At 39.6% G+C, this 25,142-nt stretch overlaps 1 protein-coding gene across 1 annotated transcript; it reads right to left on the reverse strand.

The window, feature by feature from the left end:
- Window positions 1-5,771: 5,771 nt before the first annotated feature.
- On the reverse strand, window positions 5,772-23,343 carry LOC148040694 (homeobox protein knotted-1-like 7). The gene is made up of 5 exons (XM_087661135.1): window positions 22,263-23,343; window positions 21,175-21,295; window positions 20,745-20,938; window positions 20,494-20,625; window positions 5,772-6,767 (listed from the first exon to the last, which is right to left on the reverse strand). The coding sequence occupies exons 1-5, from the start codon at window positions 23,115-23,117 to the stop codon at window positions 6,627-6,629; spliced, it is 1,443 nt and encodes a 480-aa protein (XP_087517261.1). The 5' UTR covers window positions 23,118-23,343; the 3' UTR covers window positions 5,772-6,626.
- Between the last annotated feature and the right edge of the window lie 1,799 nt (window positions 23,344-25,142).

Raw genomic sequence — 25,142 nt, forward strand, 5'->3', positions numbered from 1 at the left:
GTTTTTACTTTACTTGGTCTTTGGTTAGTAACCTTACTAACTTACTAATTTGGAGACCTTGTGCATAAGCAAACAAACTATTAGGAGGAGAAATCCATGATTACATGAGTATGCACATCAAAAATGCATGTTGATGGAAACACTATATGAAGGGGGGACTATAAAATTGTATTACTATCAAAATAGCGAAGGAGTCAACCCCATATACTCTTTGATATAGTCACTCACCTCACTTATCTCGTGTAAAGATTTTTGGCTCCCCTACTACATAGTTTTTCCTTCTAAAGGTAAAATCATATATCTTTCTCGACTATGGTGACAACTTCAACACGAAGGCCTATCATCTTTATGCCTACTCATTGAGTATTGTCATTTGCCAGGAGTGTTATCTTCTATAAAGATCAGCTCTTGTCCCCTTCATCATCACCATATCAAAGCCATCAACAACAAAATCCTCATTACATATCTTATGCTCCCATAAGCCACAGCATGACCCTTCAACTTCTACAACTTGTTCTCCATACCTCCTCCCCAACACACTCATTGCATCTTCTCTTATCTCCAAGAGCTCTACTACAAAGTTTAAAGCCAACCTTGTCACTATGGATTTTCCCAAGTATATGGCATCGATTATAATGAGACCTACTCCCCTACTTTAAGCATGACCTTAGAACAATTGTGGCCCTAGTTGCAGAACATGATATTCTTCTTCATCATATAGACATTATAACTTCCTTCCTTCATGAGGACCTCTCTCTAAATGTTTATATGGCTTAACCACCATATTTTTCCAACCCCTACAAGCCTAACTATGTATGCAAGCTAAAGAAAGCTATATATGGATTAAAGCAAATTCCTCAACAATGGTACCACAAAATACAAGCTTATTTTGTGGAATATGGCACTAGAGGCATCAAAGTTGACTGCAACTTATACATCTTCAACAATGATGATGTCTCCCTTATCCTGGGTCTCTATGTTGACAACATCCTTATTGCAGCATCTTCTCCTAATGCTCTTCAATATGCAAAAGATCTTATTCATACTTGCTTCCCCTTCACCGACAATGGACTTTCTTTATATTTCTTAGGCATCAAAGTTGAAAGAGATCAACACTCCATCCCGCTCCATCAACAAAGGTATATCATTCAATTCCTTCATAAATTTCAATTTTAGTCTACCTCTCCTGCTTCCACTCCTCTTCCTACCACTCAAAAATTTGAGTATCCCAAGAACCATATGTTCAAATCCTCGATCAAATTTTATACCTCGTAACTTTTATACATCTTGATCTTTGTAATGTGGATCACATTCTCTCCAAATACCTCCAAAACTCCACCGAAGATCATTGGAAAGTCTTAAATTAGCTAATTTGATACATGAAAACTACTGGCCCCTTCAGTCTCAAGTACCACCTTTGATTAAGGGATGCCCTTTCTCCCTATTATGATGCTGATTGGGGCATTTATATTCTCACCCATAGATAAACTACTAGCTATTTACTCCTCATGGATGGATCCCCAAAAGCTAAATATGTAGGTACCTCTCTTATAGCCCAAGATTGCTTATGGAACATACAAATGATGCAAGAACTTGACTTCTACAACAAAGATTCTTCCTTTACCATCCATTGTGACAATCAATCATATGTGTTAATCATCACTTCAAGTGATCTCATCTCTAACAAACTAAAGCACATTAGTTTATGCTACCATTTTGTCAAAGAATTATATCAAGAAGGATATCTTTATATTAAGCATGTTCCTAGTTCCTACAACTCTTAAGGTTTTCTTACAAAAGTTGTCACTTGTGAAAAATTGCATCTCACTGTAATGCTCTTGATTTGTATTGACACTATCGTGTACTTACAATCCATTCCTTACTACACGGGCGATATAGAGTAGTTACTCATTTCCTTGCAATTATTTGTTAATATGCCTTGTTTAAGCTCAAGGGGGGATGTTGGAAGAATATTCAAATATCCATATAACCCTTCAAAATTCAACAAAGCTTCTCTTCCACCTACTTTTATCTATGATAATCTTATCATGTAGCATCTACTAATTGGATAACTTCTCCCACCTATCACATTGACCTCTTTATGAGACATCCTTGTATATAAACACTACTTGTACAGCAATGTCACATATCAAGCTTTCAATCAAATATTTCACTTCCTTGCACTCGTCTTCATTTTCTCATAAGATCTCATTTCTCTCCTATTCAAGAAAAATATGATCTCCTAAAAGTGGGTTTTGAGGCACAAATATAATCCTAACAACTCTACTAAAAAGTTTAACCACTATCTCATCGCTCATGGCTTTTCCTAGAAATATGATATTGATTACAATGACACCTACTCCCCCACTTTAAGCATGACCTTTTTCAAAATATTTGTGGCCTTAGTTATAGTGCATGATCTTCTCCATCATATAGACATTAAAGCTCCCTTCTTCATAGAGACTCCCTTCTTCATAGAGACCTCTTCAAGTAAGTCTATATGGCTGGACCATTATATTTTGCCAATCCCTACAAGCCTAACTAAGTATGCAAATTAAAGAAAGCCATATATGGCTTAAACTAGAGTCCTCAACAATGACAATGGTATCACAAAATGCATGCTTATGTTGTGGAACACATTTACTGATGCATCAAAGGTAATCACAACTTGTACATCTTTAGCGCTGATGATTTCTTTCTGATCATAGGTATCTACATCAACAACATCCCTATTGTAGCTTCTCCTAATGTGCTTTATTATGCAAAAGATCTAATTGGTACACACATCTCCTTTACAAACAATGGCCCTCTTTTATGTTTCTTAAGCATCAAAGTTGAAAGAGATCAATACTCAATCCAACTCCATTAACAAAGGTATATCAATCAATGTCTACAAAATTTGGTTTTCAATCTAGCTTTCCTTCTTTTACTCCTCTTTTTGCTATCCCTAACTTGAACATTTTAATGCTCCTCCCTTATCCCATGAACCACATGCCCGAATTGTAAATCATATTTGCTACATCATAACTTGTACTCGCCCTGATTTTATGTGGACCACTCTCTCCAAATCCTTACACAAACCCACCCAAGATCATTGAAAAGCCTTAAAAGCACTTATCTAGTATATCAAAGCTACTAGTCACTTCAACTTCAAGTGCAACCTTTGATAAAAACCGCCCTTTCTACTTACTATCGTGCTTATTGGGAAGGTGATATTCTCACCCATAGATCAACTCCTCCTCATGGGTGGATCCCTCGTCTTCTAGAACACCAAAAGGTCACACTTTGTCACATTAGCTAAGCTACCATAGAAGCTAAACATAGCTACCTCTCTTACAACCAAAGACTGCTCATGGATCATACAAATGATACAAAAACTAACTTCTACAACCTATATACTTTCTTTATCATTTATTGTGATAATCAATCTTTTGCCACAATCATCATTCTAGGTGATCTCATTTCTAACCAACTCAAACACACTATTAGCTAAGCTACCATAGAAGCTAAACATAGCTACCTCTCTTACAACCAAAGACTACTCATGGATCATACAAATGATGCAAAAACTAACTTCTACAACCTATATACTTTCTTTATCATTTATTGTGATAATTAATATTTTGTCACAATCATCATTCTAGGTGATCTCATTTCTAACCAACTCAAACACACTAGTTTATGCTCCAATTTTGTCAATGAATAAATACTAAAAGAACTATATACACATTGAGCATGTGCCTAGTTCTTACACCTAAGTAGACTTTCTCACAAGTTGTCACCCATGAAAATTTCCATCTCACATGTAATGCCCTTGATTTGTATTGAGATCCTCTTGTATACTTGCAATCTATTCCTTGCTACAAAGGGTATGTACAGTAGCAACTCAATTCCTTGCAATCATCTTTGAATCTACCTTTTCTCAACTTAAGCGAGGATGTTGGAAGTTTAGTATCCTATGTAAGCCTTCAAAAGTCAACAAAGCATTTCTCTTCCACTTTTTTTTATTTATGATTATCGTATCATGGGCAGCCTATCAAGTAGATATATTTTCCCACCTTCCACATTAACTCTTTATGAGGCACCCTTATATATAAACACTACTTGTAAAACAATGAATACAATCAAGCTTTTCAATCAAGTCTTTCATTTTCTTGTACTCTTGCATTTCTATTTCCATTTTCTCACCACACACACACACACACACACATCAAGTCTTCCGCTTTCTTGTACTCTTGCATTTCTATTTCCATTTTCTCCACACACAAAGGTGCTGTTTGTGTGTGCGTGTGTGTGTGCGTGTGTGGGGAGAGAGAGAGAGAGAGAGAGTTGTCTATCACCGGCTAGGTCAATTGGCATCCAGCTTCCACTAAAACATAAAATAAGTCTACTACACTATTGAAACAACTCTCTCTCTATATAGCTCTACACTTTTACATTCTAAATGTTAGTTACAAGTATCTCATAGTAATAATGTTCCAAAAGCTAAAAAGCTAAGCGTACCTGAGTCTAGATCATTTCAAGTCATAAGATTGTCTTTGCAATGCTTTTATTTTAGTCTATTAAATAGCAATCATTTATAGCTGAATTTAGCTTTCTTTAGCAAGTTTTCAATGTAATGGATTTGCTTGCTAAGGATATTGCCATATCTGATACTTCTAGATATGTCCCACATTCAAACTTCTGGCCTAGTCAAACTGCCCATATATACATCAATCAATGCTCAACCCTAATACATGAGTAGCTCATCATTGTGTTTCATCTCACAACAAGGAAAGCTTTCATTATGGCATGCGCATATATTAAACTGAACAATTTCATAATGCTTCTAAGGAACATACATTGCCTTGACAGTGATCATCTTGCAAACATTGCATGAGTCCTGAAAAGCACAATTTTGATAGGAACAAAAATATTGAGTGAGGGAAGAAATGAGTTGGCTACCCTTACATCGCAAATCATGCATTATAATTTGTTATACATAACATGTTGCAGCTCCTATAGGTAAGGAAAGGTGACAAAATCAAGGTATTTACCAAAGTCATAACCCAGCACAATCTAGCACTGTAGTTTTCAGATGCTCATCATTTGCAGTAACGTCTAGCTAGGTTGCAAGTCACTACTTCTCCACATTATCAATGCACATTTAATTGATTGATTGATCATTGCATATTTCGATGGAAGTAATAACACAGTCCAATCAATTGGAAATGTGTTAACATTGGCATGTTTGCAGCCTGTGTGCAAATTTGCAAACCTTCCGATGTCTGTCGAAGGCTTTTAGAACATGTTCACCATGTAGCAACAGCTTCACATATGCATAGATTCGTGTATTCTCCTAGCGATCCCTGGAACATTGGCAGATATCTAAGATTTAGCAAATCTTGCTAGCTGCAGCTAGCGAGTACATAAGACTTTTACTAGTTGGTACTGATCATTTTGCCAACTAGAATTTTACTTGTTGGCACTGATCATTTTGCCATGTAGGAGAGTACTCTTTGCAGAGACAGGCACTTGCAATTTACATCACCTCTTTTTACACAGAGCGTGACCCCTTAATGTGCCTCCAGCCCATCACAGCTCTTGTTGTACGAGTTGCTATACTGCACAACACTACCTGCTCTGTAGATTTACTTTACATGGTCTTGTTGCATCACAGCTCTCGTCACAGTGGTTGGAGCAGATTTACGTACTAATCCCTGTTTGTTCGGAAAGAAGAAAGCAGGCTTTTGCGTGCAAAGTCACGAGATAATTATGGAACCCACCTTACCTCAGTAGAAATGTACAGGCAGAGCTTAGGATTGTTCCGACTTACTTTTACAAGTGTCAATATTACAAAGGGTACATAAACTCTTCAAGATGCAGTCTAGAGTACACAGCTTGTTTGTGAAAAGGTGGAGAGCGAATGATACAAGAACTCATAATATGGATCATACGTCAGAGGGAGAGGGTCTGGCTTCCATCAATAGGACGGAGCATTTAGCAGACTAAGTTTTATATGATGGGACTCCAAACCATCAAATAACATCACCTACAAGAGGAAAGTTCTGAATTTCCTGCCTCCTCTCAGTCTACTACATATCGATCATCTCACAAGTGACTGCTGCAGTACTGATGCACCATCGATGCAAAGAAGCCGGTGGTGTATACAAGGAGTGTGTACAGTCCGGGCCCCTTAGACTCTCTTATACAAAGAATGGCATCTTGGGTCGGCATCCTCCGCAGATCAGCTTGGAAGCTGTGGATCGTAATATATTATAGCCTACTACATGTACATGTGCTACAGGCTTTGTATGCCTTTTGATTTTTTTGGTTTTTGTTGCCATTATTAATTCGAGCAACAGCAGCTTGCTTCTCTCCTCCTATCCATTGGGCCCTCTCTCTCTCTCTCTCCTCCCAGGTGTGATTAATTAGAATTAGGATTTGCCATCTGTGATCAGGCGCTAATAGAGTCGAAGGACAGGAAAAACTTCTGTCTCCTGCTATGATATATAATGGGCGCGACAGCTTCGCTCGCCTCTTCTTTTATATGAATGAGCTGTAGCGATTACATGTATGTGTATGTATATATAAGAGCTCACCCCAAGATCGAGACGGGTTTTTCCTGGTTTCTTTTTCCTCTTAAATTACCTCTTACGCTTGTTTTTCAAAGCCGCTGTGGATGACGGGTTGCTATGCCAATTCCTCTTTCTCTGATTGATGAACCAGTTGTTAATTTGCTTCAGTTGCAAGCCTGTCTCTTGCACGAGCCTTGCCTTCTCATCCTCCTGAAAAGCGGACATAGAAAATAAATTAAGATTGTACCTTATTTAAGAAAATATTTGATAAGGCATAATGACAGACCAGACTGTGAGGCCTTATTTTTAAGTCTCTGTATAACGTAGAACTAGGAAAATGGCTCATCACGCATATATATAAGTATCCTCTTTGGCAATGCAAGCACAAGAATACCAGTAAATGGGGAGATCTCAGACTCCACCCTCGAGATCCAGATCTCTTTTTGGCCATATCAGCTGATGCCCTAGGTGGCTGATTTGGTGTAAAAAGGGAGGCTACAAGTGATCAAACTACCAAAAACATCAAAGATATGATCCTTAATCAATTTGCTACAATACGCATCATTCTGTATTGCCTCCAATCCTTTTGCAACGCATCATGCTATGCTGTTAAACCAACCAAAACAAGGATCAAGGCTTTAGTAAAACCACTAGCTATTTCATTGCTAGAAGAAGGATGCCAATAAATCGAAGAAGGATGCCACTAGGTATACAGATTACTAGACACACCTTGTTGGAGTTTAATGTTCCACCCTGAATGTAATTACATACATGATATCTTTGGGGGTCCCCTTGTATGAGGAGAAAGCATCTATTAGTACATTTACGTGGTAGCTCTCGATTTCATCAGATAGTGATCAAGTGTAGCCAAATAGCTAGAGGCAGACCCTAGAAGAGATTGGCACATTGCCAACCTAGTTATGCGCATGTGTAGAGTCATTACAACACTAGATTCTTTCTTAGAGGGCATGTCGCAAGGTGGCTTTTCCCATTAAGCTTCTTGGGGGATCTAGAGGGGGACAGAACCCCTCTCCACAAGGATCAAGGGGATGCCCCTTTTGACCATTATGTTAAATACTGTGTGGATTCATGGATTCATGGACCTAGCAAATATACTTGGGGGATGTGGAGGGGGACAAAACTCCTCTCCACAATGATCGAGAGGATGGGCCCCTTTTGACCATTATGTTAAATACTATGTGGATTCATGGACTTAACCAAATATATGTTTGATGGTCAATTTTGGTCTAAATACCTAAAAAACATGCATTCAACGCTATTTAGCATATCAAACAGACACGGCTAGGAGACATATACCCCATGTATTATAATCAGTGACAATAATCAATTTTTTCGATTCTCCATGTTCTCCATTCATCACTTGCTTACAAACTCATTGCACTCTATTGCATGCTCTTTGTTACATACCTATGGGATTTGGAGTGACATGAAGTAAAGATGAGAACGGGTTCTAGCTAAAATCAAAAAGACTTGGAATGCTGGAATGGAATCCAGTTTAGTCTTGCAGTCAAGATAGTAGTTCTAAAACATATCCTCAACCCTTCCACCATATATTTTCTTATTAGATACCAACAAAAATAGGGCTTAAAGCATTAGAGAGCTTCTCAAGGGACTTCCTATGGTCAAGAATACCAAAGGTGCCTTGGAAAGAATGTACCTTACCAAAAAGAATATAAGGAGGCTTAGAAGTGCCCAACTTAGCAGCTCTGGAAACCAAATTAACAGCAAATGGATAGTCAGCGGCTTCTTTGATGAAAGAAATGACTGGGAAATATCGTAGCACCACAGCTTCAAGAATAGCCGTGTTAAGGAGTTACCTGAATGGAAAGGATTAGAAGCCATGACACTTGCATTTAGGCAAGTCAATATCACTATAAAGGAATGCTCAGCAATGGCCAAAAGCCTATGGATGTCGTAGCTGCCATAATTCGAGTAATTATGTATCATGACCCCTATTAAGAATTTCAACCTACCTTAGTACTTCCAGGATTCCATCTGATTCAATTGCTTTCATTAGTCTCTAGATCAAGGTACCTAAACAAAGCATACCAGACGTTCAAGAAGGGTATCACAAATGAAGGGACTACTTAAGGGACTTCAACCACAAAGACTAGACTCAAGACTCAAGTGGAACTACTCACTTGCCTACCACCTCTGCGACCACAAAGTATGAAGGTCCTCATGGCACTTCAACCACAAAGACACGACTCAGGTGGAACTACTCAGACATTCCTACCACCTCTGCAACCAGGGTATTCAACTCATTCAATACAAAGAGTTGATGGGGCCTCATTCAAGACAAACAGAGTTACTGACAGAGTTGTTGTGGGGCCCCATATTAGAAAAAATATTCGTCTAAATATGCAATGAGGTTCCCCATATTGGAATAAGTATCCAGCTAAGTATGCAATTTAACTCGAGGAATCTGTTGGAAGGATGATAGACCCTTGTTGTCACTCCCCACACTCTTCAACAGACAAAACAAGCTCACTTTCAAAACAGGTGAGAGAAAGTACTTCAATTGAAACTTCTAATAATGGTACTACAGATTTCAAATGCTCTGAAGTAGCTGTATACATCCCAAAATGTCATGCCGAATGTGGCTTATACCACATAAACCAATCTGGACCAATGTCAGAGCAGCTTAAATAGGCAGTGGAAGTAGTACGTCCAAGGTGCTCCATGGAAGCTGAATTTCTTTCCCATATCTCATGAGCTATAAAACCAAAAGGAATGTCTCGAATTCGTTTCAAGTGCTCGTATGACCTTACCACCCCGCTATACTCACTTAGAAGGAATTTCTTTTATTACGTACAGATCCCTCTATGTCATTTGGTTACGCTAGTTATTGCGGAACTACATGCATAGTTATGCGTGCCCCAACTATATATCATTAGGTTTTAGAAAAGGAGAATGCAAAAGAAGCTAATCAGGGCATGAATGCAGGCAAGCAGATCGCAATGAGCATGACAAGGGTGACAAAATAAGGATCTGAACTATTAATCCCTCTACTTTGTGTGCATGTTAAAGCTTTGTGATATCTAGTCTTCCCTTTGTGATCTTCCAACCATATCGCCACCACTGACTCAAACTCATTAGCTTTGGTATGTTCAAGTACACTGGGTTACAATGGGATACGTCCACTCTCCCTGAGTTTGTGGGACTGCAATTGTGTTGTTGCCTTGTTCCGTGGATGGCCACTTATAGATAAGGTGAAGAAAGCGCAAAAGGTGTCGGCCAAGTTAAGGTAGAAGTGGCATCCACACCACTAGCCAATTGTATAACCTACGATTGACCTTGTACCTAAAACCTCTCAAAGACATCCACTAGTAATACGCACCAATAAATGTATTTTTTGTACAATAATCGATACAAAATTCCTCTTCACATCAACCGGTAACTACTTGGCCTCACTTTTTCAGAATGTCTTATCCTTTCTTGTTAGCTTGAATAATAAGCTAACTCACCCATTATGAGCATTCCATTTGATATATAAATCCCTACCCCTAGGAGTTAATTGTCCAGTTCCTCCTTAAAAATTATCAGTTGCTCATTCATAAGGGTCTCAGACTTTAATATACATGGTAGTTCCAACCTTCAACTCTGGAGTCTCCTTGTAAGAAGTGATGTACCAAGTTAGAGTACTTACAATGCATATCTCTATATGCCTTCCTCTCCTCCTGAGTTAGGTCTAGGCTAAGCATTGTCTCCATCAAAGCCTCCTTCCCAATCAAAGAGACCTGCGTTTCCAATAGCTCTTCAATCTCTTCTACCCTTCTATCTTTTTCCTCCCACTACATAAGGGAGAATAGTTTCTTTTTTTTCCAAGAGAATAGTAGAAACTATCAAAAAGTATGCAGCAATGGAAGCAAAGAGACATTGTTGAAAGAAAGTACAAGAACACAATGAACAGAAAAGAAACAATGGAAAGATTACAAAACTCAAAGAAAATATCCTTGGCAAATGGAACCCATATTCCAAGGCACAAGGACAGTACAAAGGCTTGAGCACTGAGTCACTAGGAGTGTGCACCACTTGCCCTCTCTTTACCAAGATCCAGTCATGCTGAAGGATGAGCATATGAATGATTAAATAACTAACTCTGGAGGAGGGAGCTTGCCTATAAATAGGCGGAGAATAATACCAAATAGAAAACCAATCGACCAATCAAAAACCACTAAAATCTTGGGCATAAAAACAAGGAATGCACATAAACACAAACCACTATAATCTTTGGCATAAAAATAGGCAATGCACACAAACACAAACATATGCACCCAAGTGATGTACATTTTGATAACACCCTCTCTCAAACCATGGGTAATCAAAACCATAAAACATACAATGATAATGACTCATTGTACCACATTCGACAATGATAATTAGATAGGACCATGGATATCTAAGCAATGAATGGTTAAGTGACCACCAGAGTGCCTCAAAAAAAGAGTAAAGTCAAAGTCAATCATATCAACCCCTAACCATAGAAAGCAGCCATAGAAAAATCTTGATGCCTGTCATGAACTACCTCCAGAGAAAGCACATCATAACCATGGAGTTGCTGCCTTCGACCAAACTATCAAAATGTCCCCCTTATGTGAGCTCAATTTAGGACCAAAGATATCTTTCCATCACACAAAACAACTCATCATGAACTTGAATGTCAATCCCAACTCTAAGATCTCAGAACCTACCAAATTGCAACAAATGCATGTGAAAAGCTACACTCCAAGTCCACTAGACCTACATATCACTGAGGTTACTACACCCACCACCACCACCACTCTCTCATACTCCTTCCCCAACACTAGAGAGTCATAAGGGATGATAATATCACTATGGATAGGAGGTGGAAAAGGAGGCCTTAATGCCCTTTGCCTTCATCGCAAAAGAGAAGCTCGTCATAGTCTTAGCCTTTTCCATTGCAGAATGTTGATTGAAGCCGAAATATGAAGATGATGATAACTCGTCAAAATAGTCCTTACCCTTCTTCTTTTGCTCCTTTGCCTTCCATTGTGCCACTAGTACCTTGCATTCCTCTCATAGAGGGCCCTCCTTCCCACAATGATAACACTTTTTATGCATGTCAACCCTCTCCAAAGTTGCATGCTACCTCCATGTGCAATATCAAGATGTCAACCTCCCTTGTAAACACAAAGAATCCTCGTGCTCAAGTAACATAAAGGACATATGCCCAAAACTAACTAATAGGTGTTACTGATATCTGGGCTTGTAAAGCATTTTCCACACCATCAAACTCCAAAAGAAGCTCCACATGATGTGCTTCTAGAAGGACAAACTGCATGTGTCAAAAATGATCCTGTATTTGTGTCACTCGGACTAGAAGTGACTAAATCATATCAATCACCTTGAGCTTCATAGTCAAAAATTAACCACAAAGGGTCCAGATTAGTATGGTCAAAGGAGCCTCTATATAAGTTTGTAACTTCCCCTACACTTTCATAGCCCGAAGTTAACCATAGAGGGTCTCGATTAGCATGGTTAGCGGAGCCTCCAATATACGTTGCAACTTCCCCTACACTTCTAAAGACATCTTCCAAGAGGTAACTACCAAAAGAACAACTTTAGAGATCCATCGGAGAAGAGTAGAGTATGCCCAATGATGTATCCCAAGTAAGAACTACGTCCTCATAGATGTCTTTGTCCAAATCTTCTAGAATAGGAAAGGCATCTGGGGGCATAAAATGGCTCCTGAAATGACATATCACAAGTGCTCCTACACAAACTAAGTCTTCATAGAAACAAGATAATCAAGCCCTTCAGCTTATCATCAATAGAGTAACATTGAGGTGCCAATTAAGGGCAGATGCAAAGAAGATAAAATAAAGAAAGGGGTTATAAAGAGAGGTATGTGCCAAGACTCAGGCCAAAACCACGAGTCTGGTGCAAACAGTACAATTCAAAACAAGCTGAAACCAGGAGTTTAGTGCAAGCATCCAAAACAATACGTGCCAGGGAGCAGATCTGCAAAAGAAAAAGTTGAGAACCACTGCACAAACATTAGAATATCAGCTTCACTAGGAAAATTACCAGCAAATCGAGCATGATTGCCAGTTGGATCTACAAAAGAAAGTTGAGAATGGCTACATGAACAGTAAAATGTCAGCTGCACGATCAGCAGCTGGATCAGTAAAACACGGGCTTTCTTGGAGAAAACAGCTGCACATCTGATCAGAACAGGACCAATACAGCAAATCACAGGCTGGGACTACAAAACGCAAAGGGCAGGTTGCAAAAATACACAAGTTGTTTGATGGTCATCAGCTGGATATGGAGCAGCAACAAATGCAAGCTGGATTCAGTAGTTAATGCGCGATTGGACCTGAAAAACAACAATAGACAGCAACACAACAAAGTGGGATAGGCTCTGATACCATGTCAGAAAACTGGGCACCAATGGAAGCAAAGAGACACTGCTCTAATAAACTGCAAGAAGACAATGAACACGAGGGAACGCCACACAAAGAACACAATCTAAAAGAGTATGTACTCGCAAAACAGAACCCATATACCAAGGCACAAGAACAATATAAAGGCTTAGGTACTAAGTCACTGAGTGTGTGCAGCAATCTCCCTCTCTCCACCAAAATGCAACCGCATTGAAGGATGATTATCTGAATGCCTATGGAGAAGGAAGCATACCTGTAAATAGGTAGAGAATAATGCCAAGCAGAAGATAGTCTACCAGCCACTACAATCTCTGGTATAAAAATAGGGAATGCATACAAACACGGATGCATACATTGATGAGATGTACACACGATAGTTTATTTTCGGTGAAATACTTTTACATCTAAATCAAATCTTTAAACGATTGGTCAGCCTGATCCAAAATCACGAGGTATGTGATTTTCAAATCCAATCTCTCTTCACAAGATTGCATAACCACATATACTTAAGTACTACGATCAATGCACGCATCCTCGATACTTTCTCTGTGTTACCAATCCTCCACAGCAAGGCATATATCCTCCACACTCTGCACATGCATCGTCCCTTTCTTTGGCTCTGCTTTGGCTTGGTTCGCCAAACTTTTCCACAAAGTCTTTAATTTAGAGAATGGTTCCATTAGCTAGCCATATGTCACGTCCACCTATTTATTGAGTCCCTCTTCAGATCATAACTTTCTTGGCATTCTCCCAAAGACAAATATTCGATCTTAAATTTTCCCCTAGATCTTCTCTTCTTCCCTGTCCCACCAACCTCTTCTTCAGCACCCTATGTGTCTCGAAATCCTCTTCTTGCTCTCTCCTCTCTATCATTGCGCTCTTTATTGGAGCTATTGGGACTTCTTCCATGCGTATTAACCACAATCTTTCCTTTATCTTTCTCCTTTACTCCACTGGCTTGTCCTTCGTCCTTGATCCCTAAGGCATTGGGCACATGTTTCCTCTTCTAGGCAAATAGACGTAATGGAGACTCAAATGACGTACTTCATTGCGGTTCTCATATGATCTTTATTCTCCTTTTGTCTCGTATCTTCACCATAATCAATAGAACCTCATGGTCTCCATCCTACTCTCCCAGTTGGTTCCTCCATGACACGCATTCTCAGATCTTATAATTGCTTAGAGATAGTCCCCAACTTATCTATAATTCTAGGCCGTTCTCTTTGAGGAATCAGTATCAAAGGCTTTTGTATAGATATAATAGGTTGCACCATTGAAGAAATTTCAAGGGTCAGTTCAATGCTCAATAATCCCAGCATGACCATCTTCCATTCCTTTTCACTAGCAATCTTCACACCTACTTTATATATACAATCTTCTTCAGCTCTACCATAAGGCCGAGTGGGCTCTCAGATAGGTTATAAACCAATTCTTCTTTAGCGTTCACAAAGACAACTGTTCTCCTAAATCCTTCGCCCAATAGTCCCACATAGCTTGGAATCCTTGGATGAAGTGCTGGATACTTTGGTTCTCCTTTTGTACATATAATAATAATAACTCACTTCACGCCACATTTGCACCTTCTGTTTCGATTAACTTTTGAATTAATCCTCATTCAAGAAAATCAAGTCTCAACCCGAGCTCACACTCTAAGAGCATTAACATCAAATCCTCTATAGCTCCAAGTAACTTGGACAAGTAAGAAACCTTGAGACCACCTCATGGTAACCATGTGACACATGTTATTGGTATTGAAATGTGAAATGTTTCACTGAAAAACACCTTGAGTGAAATAGCGACTAAAGCGTGATTTTTAAATGAAAAACTTGTTTCTTCTTTTTTAGGGTTTTTCAAAGCTCTATGTAGGATAGAAATCATTTACTAACATGAAAGGATTTGCATGGTAAAAATGTGTAAGGTGCAACTCATTGTTTATAAAGAAAATTGTCTCATGTGTGTTATTCCACTATTTCACTTAGCATTTCACTTGAGACTTGCACACAGGTGAACCATCTCAAGGGTGAAATGCAGTGTTTCAAGGATGAAATATATCATGATTAACTTGCACCATCTTTAGAGAGGCCTCAACATTGAGACACTTCCAATCTACAAGAATCATCTTGACAAGCCATCTACACACCTTCACAAGCATGGTTATAGTCATCATCAAGCCTTTACACATGTATGGATTTCTCAAGCATCACTTTGAAAGCCAATGCTTGTGCCATCATCTTGGCACCAAGGCTCCTATGTATGGATTTCTCAAAAAACACTTTGAAACCTATTACTTTAAGACAAATGCTTATGGGCTATGTAAAGGACTTTACTATCAAAACTTAATGAAAGGAGAGGTATATTTTATACTTTAAAGATTTTGTACACCATGGGTATGCAATGCATTTTCTTATTGAGAATGGCCATAGAGAGCTGGAACACTTTTATATTGACAAAATCTATGATTTATGAGAAGGTAATGTGGTGATAATACAGCATCACAAAGATGTCCTAAGGAAGTATTCCATTTCCATAATGTATCATAAGGAAAGGATACACATTTACTCATAACTTTGAAAACTAAAAAAGGTCATTTAGCTTTAATAATGGTAAACCTTTACAAGTGATACTTTGAAAACCATAAACTCTATTATCATATAATGTATATTGGCTAGTAGAACTTTTAAGGTTATGGTAGCATAAGTCAAGAATAGCCATAAGATGATGTGGTGATCAATGCACTTGGAAGAATCTTTGCTTACTCGCTTTATAACTCAAGGCTTGGGCATTTTGTTTGGTCCCTTGAACTTGCAAACACACCCTTTTGTTGACTAGGCAGTAAAGATAGTGTTAAGTTTTTGAGCCACTTTCATGGTGTCTTGTTTCTGAAGGCAATGAGAGATGGAAAGCCCAACCAATGACTCATTGTTGTACACGAGTATCTTGTGTTTAGTGATGGATTCCATTTTCGAAGCATATTTTTGAGTTCTCCCTTTGCAATATTTTTTTGTTTCCTTCTATTTTCTTTTTTCTCATGTTTTTCAATCTATTACAACTGTCCTTTATGCTTCCATCATTGCATCCACTTCTAACATAATATCAAACGTCTATGTTCCAACTCTTTGTGTTGTTTTCCTACTATCTATTGTCAATCAAGCTTCTACTATCTACAACAGCCCAAACATGTCTTGCTACAACTTGGCCTGATTTTGTGCCCCTAAAACCTGCATTTTATTTCAACTACATGCCTTCTTGATTATTTGCACTAATTTAATATTGAAGACTACATTTAATACCTTATCTATCTTTTTTTTAATTTGCAAGTGTTATGTTTTTGCATTTAATGCTTCAAAAGACTAGGTGCCAAGTTTTTCAGTCTTCTAACAATGCTTTCTAAGTATTTTCACCCTAATTATCTCAAATTTAGCAATCGTTTTCTAATCAACCCCTCTTCCCACTACGTGTGAACTCATCAATGAAGTGTGCGTAGTATTTGGATGTACTCTATCTCTACTTTTTTTAATCTTCTCTTCCTATCCTCTCCAAATGGCTCACTGATGACCAACTTTACTACCCTAATTACTTATCATGGAGTGATGTTATGTAAGCATGGTTTGCATGGAAGTGATTATGGTGTGTGGTTTCTGGAGCTATTGAGTGTCCTCAATGTCCCATTCATGTTCCTAATAATTGGGACCACGACAACCCTAAGAAGTTGTGCTCATATAGGATTCCAATGATTCCCATGTGTATTCTACTCTTCTCTAATGTATCTCTAAAAAGTTCCTACCAGCAATCACCTCTTGCAAGATCACTTTAGTGGTATGGAAAATGCTTCACATGTTGTATATGGCTCCCCCGACTATGCATGCAATGACCCTCTATGGGCAGCTCTAACAGATGAAGTTTGAGACTAAGGATACTATCTAGACATTCTTACTTTGTATTACACAGATATAGGATCAACTTCGGCATATGCAATCCGCACTTACACACGCTCATCTTATTGGGAGCGTTCTGTATAAGTTCCCTTAAGAGTTTGATAGTGAAGTCAATGCTTTGTGGGTCCACACATCATCCGTGCTTGTGAGCTTTATTCATATGTCCATGTTGCTCGAGCATGGGGCATCTTTGCAATTATAAGGGAGGCTTCCATCTTTGTATAGTTGCTCCAACTAGGCATCTACAGCTTCAGAGAGTAGTGATCGAAGGGAGAAGTCAAAGGCCCATTGCTACCATTATGGTAGGAAGGGAGTACAAAGTTGCTCCAATTATGCATCTACAGCTTCAGAGAGGAGAGATCGGAGGGAGAAGTCAAAGGCCCATTACTGCCATTCTGGTAAGAAGAGAGATTTGCATAAGGATTGTAAGGAGATATGCAAGAGAAGAAGGAGAAAAGAAGTAACATGATAGGACTCCTCTCACGAGTCATTCTCCTCAAACTCTAACTTGGATCCTCTAACCAAGGCAAAATCCAAGTTGCAAAAGGGGTAAATAAGCCTTATGTATAGAGATATACAAATTCAAAGGATCCAAAGAGGGATTTCTTGATATCAAGTTGTCTCTGAGACACCTTAGTTGTGGCTTAATCAACCACTGCTTGAATATCCATGGTCCTACTCTAGTGGTCTTTGTTGTATGGACTATGACGACTCATTATCATTATATCATTGTATTGTATTAGATCACCCATGATCTGAGAGAGCATTAGTAATTCAATCAACTCATAAGTAAGTCTAGATGTGTACAATAGTGGGCTAGCCATTGTAGACTATTTTAGGTATTTTTTATTATTATCAGTATGATGTGTTAGGGCATTTATTGCTAGACAACTACATTATGATGTTGGCCAACCTATTTATTTGATGGCATTATTTTATGCCTATATGTTCAACTCCATCCTACTTAACCTATATTATCATCCACTTGTAGATTCCTAGTGCAAGCCTTGTTGAAGAGAGAGAGCCATTGCCAATGCCCACACAGTTAACTACTCACTATTGTACACAATTTTCTCATATCTGGTATATGGATTCTGTTTTTCAAACATATCTATGAGTTCTCCCTTTAAATATTCTTTTGTTTTCTTCTATTTTTCCTTTCTCATGTATTGTGCAATCTATTACAACAGTCTTCTACACTTCCATTATTGCACCCACTTCTGACACTTTCTTCATTGTCAAGTTATGATCTCAATGATGATAGACTTCTTTCCCGTTAATGCAAGCTCACCTTTACCCTCTCAAACTTTACACGTCTCTATGTCATCCATTTTTCATACACCTTTACATTTGATGTCTTTTAAACTCATATATGCATATAATGCATGTATGCATATACGCATACATCATAAAAATAGGAACACTATTCACCCATACTTATAGCTCTCTCTCTCTCTCTCTCTCTCTCTCTCTCTCTCTCTCTCTCTCCCCCCTTTTTTGAATTTTGCAAGAATATTTGTACCATAAGTAAGGCATTAAGACCCTTAAGAAACTCTAGTATAAGATTTTTTCAATTACTTTTCTAATGGGACTAATTGTTCACTGTAAAGTTATGACCTCAACTATTGCATTAAAATACTAGTGAAAAAAATATTGATTAAAGTCCCATAACCCTCGTTTGAAAATTAGTGGCAACCATTGCTCTCAACCATCCATATTTCTAAGGATAAAAAATGTAATAAGAATAGAAAGTAATGCTTAGTAAAACATGAGGCATTTTGCCTTCTTAGCCACATTGTATTTGGTAACATATCTCCTCAACCATCACAAAATCTATATTTGAGATTGAGCTATAGTTGTATCACATGAGATCAATTATATATCCTCGCAATGCCTTTCGTTAGATCATTCTCTATTTTATCATTGACTATGGCTGTTGTGAGCATCAACATCATTGTTCTTGTTGCTAGCTACGTGTGTGATTGCAACAAAGAAGCTGACCATGTGGAGAAATAAGTAACACCTTTCAAGACCTCTTTAAAAGAGACCCAAACTATTGCATAGAAACTATGAAAAAAGTGCGTTTGAGACAATACAAGCTAATATGTGGAAATAGAGATTATAGCTATTGTAAGGCCCTCAAGAAATGGAGATCTAAGTAATGGCATAGTGAATCCAACTAATGGCATGTGAAGGGAGAAAGAGCAAGAGAGATCAAACAAGGAAAGCTCAATGCAACTAAGACACCACACATTTTTTGGTCAAAATATAATACATATAACTTTTATCATATGATTAGGTTTTAATCTTTAAGATGGGTTGGGGGATGGAGGGAGAGAGAGAGAGGAAGGACATAACTCTATATCTTTTAGGAGAGATTATATGCATTTAAATACCTAAGACCACAAGCCAAACACCTTGACCAAAACAATTTTCTACAACATTTAATAGGACTTTCTACTACCAGCTCCCGGGGACTTTTCCCAAACAAACAAGGAAGTCACATAGGTATTCCTTTTAGGAATCTCCACGGAAAGCCCCTCAAAAATCCATTTAGGAATCTCCATGGGAAGCCCCTCAAAAGTCCATATATCATTTAACTAAAATGACTTTCACACAAGTGTTCCAAAAAGGAAAACAAATGAGATTTTCTCCCACTTTAAAGCCTTCACATGGTGAGTTTCAAGCAGCTAACCTGGTGGTTGTCTCACCACTGTTAGCCCCTTGTTCTTTGGTTTAGCCTTTATAGTTCCATAATTATCTCTGCATACTCTATGCTACATGCCCCCTTGTTTACTCCATTTCGGCAGCCTTGCATTCTGTCCTACTCTCTGCTAAAACCCACCAAAGGAATTCCTCTCAGGTGTAAGTTTAAATCAGCAACTTCTGCTAATGGTCAAACAAGTATGTGTGTCCCTTTGCCACTCATCAAACGCTGGCTGATCCTCATTGCCAGCTTTTGGCCTGTGCTGGCAATTTCATGGAGTGTTTTAAATTATTTGTTTTATGATGAATGGTAGCTAGGAATCTATGTATGCATGATGGATTATGGCTCATGTTGGGTTGTTGCATTTTGAATCTCTATTCCTCTGATTGGTTCTAGCATTTTGAATTATCATCTTATGATGGAGTGTTGCTAGATAGTGAAAACTTATTTTTCATATTCAAATTGGATTGAACATTGATTTTGGATCCTATGAGCTTTCAAATTTGCAATTTTAAGGCCTTAATTAGAGACTTTCCTATGTCTTTCCTATGTCATCTGTCATTGACATTTTTCCTCTGCCATTTGACTAATACAAATTTTTATACACCTGTCATGTGAAAGGCATTTTTCAAATTTTCCAGTCATTAAAAAAATCCAAGGGACCCATCAAATTTAGGCCTTGGATCCGATATGAATTTTGTCCACGTGCTCACATAGTGACGACAGTGTTCTGCCATGCAAGTGCGAGAAGAACAGCAAAAGTCCAAAACGCGCGCTTGGACATAGATTCAGTTGAGTCCAGTCATAAATTTTCCGTTTCACAATACAAAACAAGTTTGTCGTCGAGGAGAAAAATATCTTACAGTTGGATAGGGCCATTTCGAATGAGCTTGCCACCAAGCTTTCAGAACCGACGTCGTATCACCCGGAAGCTTGCCTGCTCGACGCTTCCTAAGGATTTCTTCTCTCACATCTATTATTCTGTCCTTGTAGCCCTGCAGGAGGCAGGTAAACCAAAAATAATAGACGTATCAGAAAAGTAACATGTTGACCACGGCGTAACAAGTAAACTCGTCTGTTTGATTGTGAACTAAATCTCATTATGGCAGCATACCGATTTGAGATCGTTCTTGAGCTCTTGTCTGACGCGTTCCATGAGAGACCGCTCTGTCTCTGTCGGGATCAAGGGACCAAAAGCTCCACTGTCGTGCGCATCAAAACCTGTGTCGTAAATGCTAGGATCACTATCGCCTGGATCATCATCATCATCAGACATTGTTGCGCCTGTTCCTTCTCCCGGAGATACGCCTGGACCACATTATAAAACAATGCATTGCAATGAAGCAGGATTAGTAAGAGAGGTCATGAATAGTATAAGTGTGCAAAAAATGTTATCAAAGAAAGTGCGCAATAACTCAACGGAGATTTATAGAAGCGGTTAAAAGCAAGCCATACGAAGCCGCCAGCTGCCTTTAGCTGCAAATGATATAACAAGACAGACATGAAAGCAAAGTCGAAAAGATATGGTGCAAAATTGCCAATACCTGTTAAACTTAGGAGAGATTGTTCTAGCTCCCAGCACGCCATCACCGCTTCCATGGCATGAACACGCACATGCTGCTGCAGTTGTTCTTTAAACGTACATAAAAGGAGGACGTAATGGGTCTGAAAGTTTTCAAACATGAAATATGTCAATTTTCACCAGCTATCATCAGCCTTCGTTATTCTGGTATTATCACAACAGGCTTACTTTCGGCTACAATTGAATGGATTCTCTTCGGCATCACATCAACAGTCGGTTACCAGTCTTTTCAAAGGTCGATGGAAAGGTCCAAGTTCAAAGCATGACAAATAAAATTCTAAGTTTGATGTGTTTTTACGAGTGGCAGCAATCGGGGCCTGTACTGTTTGGTTGATTGTGCTACGCCAAAGATTACACTGCATATAATCTGTCTATAAAATCCAGAGGCCTGCTATGGTGAGAATACTGCAGTTGACAACTTGAAGGTCTAGTCATCTATTTCGGCGACTCCATTACAATCACAAACTTATTCTATCATTTACTCGGCATTCAAACACAAACTCCACATCCTTTTTGCTGAAAGCCAACTAGAGTGTATATTAATTATAAGAATAAGAATTGTAGCGCTCGTAACTTCTTTGAAGGGAGGGGAATTTCGGTGTTCTAGTGTTGAGATAGAATTACTCGCCATTATTGCAATTTTATTGCACGCTTTGCTTCGCGATTCTGTTGCTGAACATTCCATGTGCTGCAAGGACGGGTTCTTTTAAAGGAAAATTAACTACAGATACAAGCAAGACCCTGTACGTAACCTACTTCAGGAGCAAATAAGAAGATTGCTCGAAACCAGGGAGAGTTAGGAATGAAGAGCAAAGGCTGGAAACCTTCTTTATTACATTAACGCAAGACATGGAAAAGCACGTTCGAGGAGCAAAGCTGGTGGTGGAATGAGAACCGACGTCTGGGGGTCAATCGAGGTAGCAGTTAATGATGGAAGTGAAAGAGAGAAGCGAATTAGGAGAGCTGAGGTTTTGGTTCTAAGCCCCGGGTGTGCGGTCCGCGGAAGGCGATAGAATTAAAGACGAGAATTTTGGTTGGAGATAAATTTACCATGAATTGATCGAGTTCTTCCTTCTCCTCCCCGACAAGAAGATGGTTTTGGCCGAGCACTGAGTACTTTGTGAGAACTTGCGATGCCTGATTAATCTGTGCATCGATGCGAGGGAGCTGATCGATAGGAGTGGCGACGCGCAGACAGGCGACGTGAGCCGCAAGAAGCTGTTCATACAAAGGATGCATCGAGATATCAGCCTTCAGTCTCGCGTTCTGCCAAATGGCCTGGCTATCCTGGTGATGATGCTGTTGGTCGCTTCCTCCCCCTCCGCCAGTACCACCTCCACCATCGCCATCAACCAAATCGCTGCTGTTAGCAGTGTCAGAGTGCAGATCCAGAAGCTGGCCGGCCCGACCTTGCTGCAAGTTTGGAGAGTGGCCGTGGTTCACATCCTGCTGGTGGTGGTGGTGGTGAGTGGACAACGCCATCAAGGACTCGCTCCCGGCGACATCACTGCCGGCGGCAAGCTCCGACGCGGAGACGGCGGCCTGGAGCTTGGCGGAGGCCATGGCCATGGCAGGCGAGCTGAGCCAAGGGTTGGTGCTATTGCCGGATGCTTGCTGGGAAGGAGGGACAGAAAGCGAAGATCTGCCTGCGGCCGACCCGCCAGCGGGAGCCGTTGACGCGGCGGCAGTTGAAGGCAGGTGCAGGAAACTGCATCGTACGCACTGCGAGCCGGGCTCGCAGCTGCACCATTTCCGAGCCTCGGCCTGCTGTTGCTGTTGATGCTGCTGCGCGGCGTCATTCACGAAGGAGGAGGTCGAAGAGGAGGCCTGCTGCGGCCGGACGACCGCACCGCTGAGCCATGTCGGGGCCGGAAGCTGCTTGGACTCGTACGATTTCTCCTCCATCGATGGCTATGACAGGAAGGGATGATGCGGGGAAAGGGAAAAAAAAAAAGGGGGAGAAAATTTAAGAAAACGAAAGGCAACGGGGAAACTGTGATGATCAGCAACTGGCTATGGCGATGGAGAATGCGCAAACCCTAGTCTATTTTCTTTTTGGCTCGATGGCCATGACAGACAATGAAAGCGCGCGCAGGGGAGAGAGAGAAAGAGAGAGAGGACCAGGGTGACAAGAGAGAGAGAGAGAAAGAGAGAGGTGGGGTGGCGGACCGAGAAGGTGGAGCTACCTGGAAAAGGGAGCTCATTTCCACCAGAAGGACCACCTTGAAAAGGGACCATTCACACGCGCCGCCCTTTCCTTGTACAAACCTTTTTGTGTGTGTTGCCCCTCCTTTCCAAACACCCTTTGGCTGGTAGTTCCCACTTACTTTACCCCACCCCCCCCCCCCCTTCAACACACACACATACCCTTTTCCTTTCCCTCACTTTTACTCTTCCATCATTTCACACTCACAACAAGGGAAGGAGCAATCAGCAAAGGCAATGAGCAATCAGCAAACAAGGACCCAGGACACATCTAAACAACCCATCTTGGAGCCAAGAAAGCTTGGTCCACCACTCGAAACACCGCTCCAGAAAGATGCAGCATGCCCTACGTGCTTTCTTTCTAGGTTCGCCTCAAAAAACATGAATAGTGTACCCACATTCATATACTCACATCCAAGACTCTTTTGAGGTTCGTCTCAATAAACATGAATAGTGTGCCCACATCCATACCACACATCCAAGACTCTTTCAAGGTTCGTCTCAAAAAACATGAATAGTATACCCACATCCATACCACACATCCAAGACTCTTTCAATATTCATGGATTCATACCATACCCCGCTTGCCCCATAAAGAGATATGACTTATATGCTTTCTCTTAGTTTTGTCTCTCCTACCCAAAGAAAAGCAAATGATCTATCCACATCCACGCCACAGGATTCAAGCTAATTGCATATACATTGACTAGTGACAATTATAGACTTAACTTCTCCAAAAAAACGACATGTCATATGTGCTTCCTCTGAGTTTTGTTACTTGCCTCTCTCGTCTCCAAAGATAAGCACCTCGTTTAATATGATGTAAATGGCATACCTCAATCCACATCACACTATTGAGACTATTACACCTCCACTGTTCATTTAAGATTATGTACTTAGGTCTTTGACAATTCATATCAATTTCAATGGTAGCAAGAACTTTTATCAAAGAGTATAGGTAGGTGAACACTTCACACCGATTTCACTTCCAATGTCTACTTTTAATCAATCTCACTTCATACAAATTCACTACCAACAAGAGCTTTTCGTAGACCCCAAGCTTTGTTGTTGAACCATACAAGTGGGGATCATATTACATCCAAGTTGCCATGCCCCAGTAATGACCTAGTTTTAGTGTCCCTTTCTCCCTTCTCGTGTGCTTTGATGTGGAATGTTAACATCTTTTTGAGGGGTCACAACATCACATCCTTTAATAGACTAGTACCTTGCATGTTTTTCTAAGGGTGAGGAAAGTAATATAATAGATACACAAGAGTTAGGTCTCGTTCTATGAATATTGTCACACATGTTGTCTTCTAATGCCCCACTTGATGACACAGAATAAATATTAATGTTCAACCATACCTATATCTTGTCTCAAGCCACCAAAAAAAATTTTACATAGCCAAGTCACATGTATTTAATAAAACCATGATGCTTTGCATTCAAGATACCCAATCATTATAACTTATGGCTTGCTTTTTGAGAGTAGAGTCTTTTCTCATATTATGTGGAGGCATTTACTTGTCTTCCAAATCTTTGAGTTAAATATTTGATTCTATGTGAAAACTATGAGAGTATCTAATCAAACTTCTCCCTTCGAAGACCAACCACCCATGTTACAAACAAAGTATTGCTAACATTGTTCATAAATCATGTTAAACTTGATCCTACACAACTAAAAAGCTACAATTGTTGACTACCTACATTGAGTTGTGATATGAC

The sequence above is a fragment of the Lygodium microphyllum genome, chromosome 2, assembly GCF_053477565.2.
Source record: "Lygodium microphyllum isolate KBCC chromosome 2, Lygodium_microphyllum_v1.1.10, whole genome shotgun sequence".
NCBI classification, from domain to species: domain Eukaryota; kingdom Viridiplantae; phylum Streptophyta; class Polypodiopsida; order Schizaeales; family Lygodiaceae; genus Lygodium; species Lygodium microphyllum.

Excerpts from the sequence above, each read along its gene's own strand:
- LOC148040694 (XM_087661135.1), bottom strand. The coding sequence starts at position 23,117 with ATGGAGGAGAAATCGTACGAGTCCAAGCAGCTTCCGGCCCCGACATGG. Across the intron at positions 21,296-22,262 it reads AAGAACTCGATCAATTCATG|ACCCATTACGTCCTCCTTTT; the intron begins GTAAATTTATCT and ends GAAAACTTTCAG. Across the intron at positions 20,626-20,744 it reads TCAAGAACGATCTCAAATCG|GGCTACAAGGACAGAATAAT; the intron begins GTATGCTGCCAT and ends TGCCTCCTGCAG.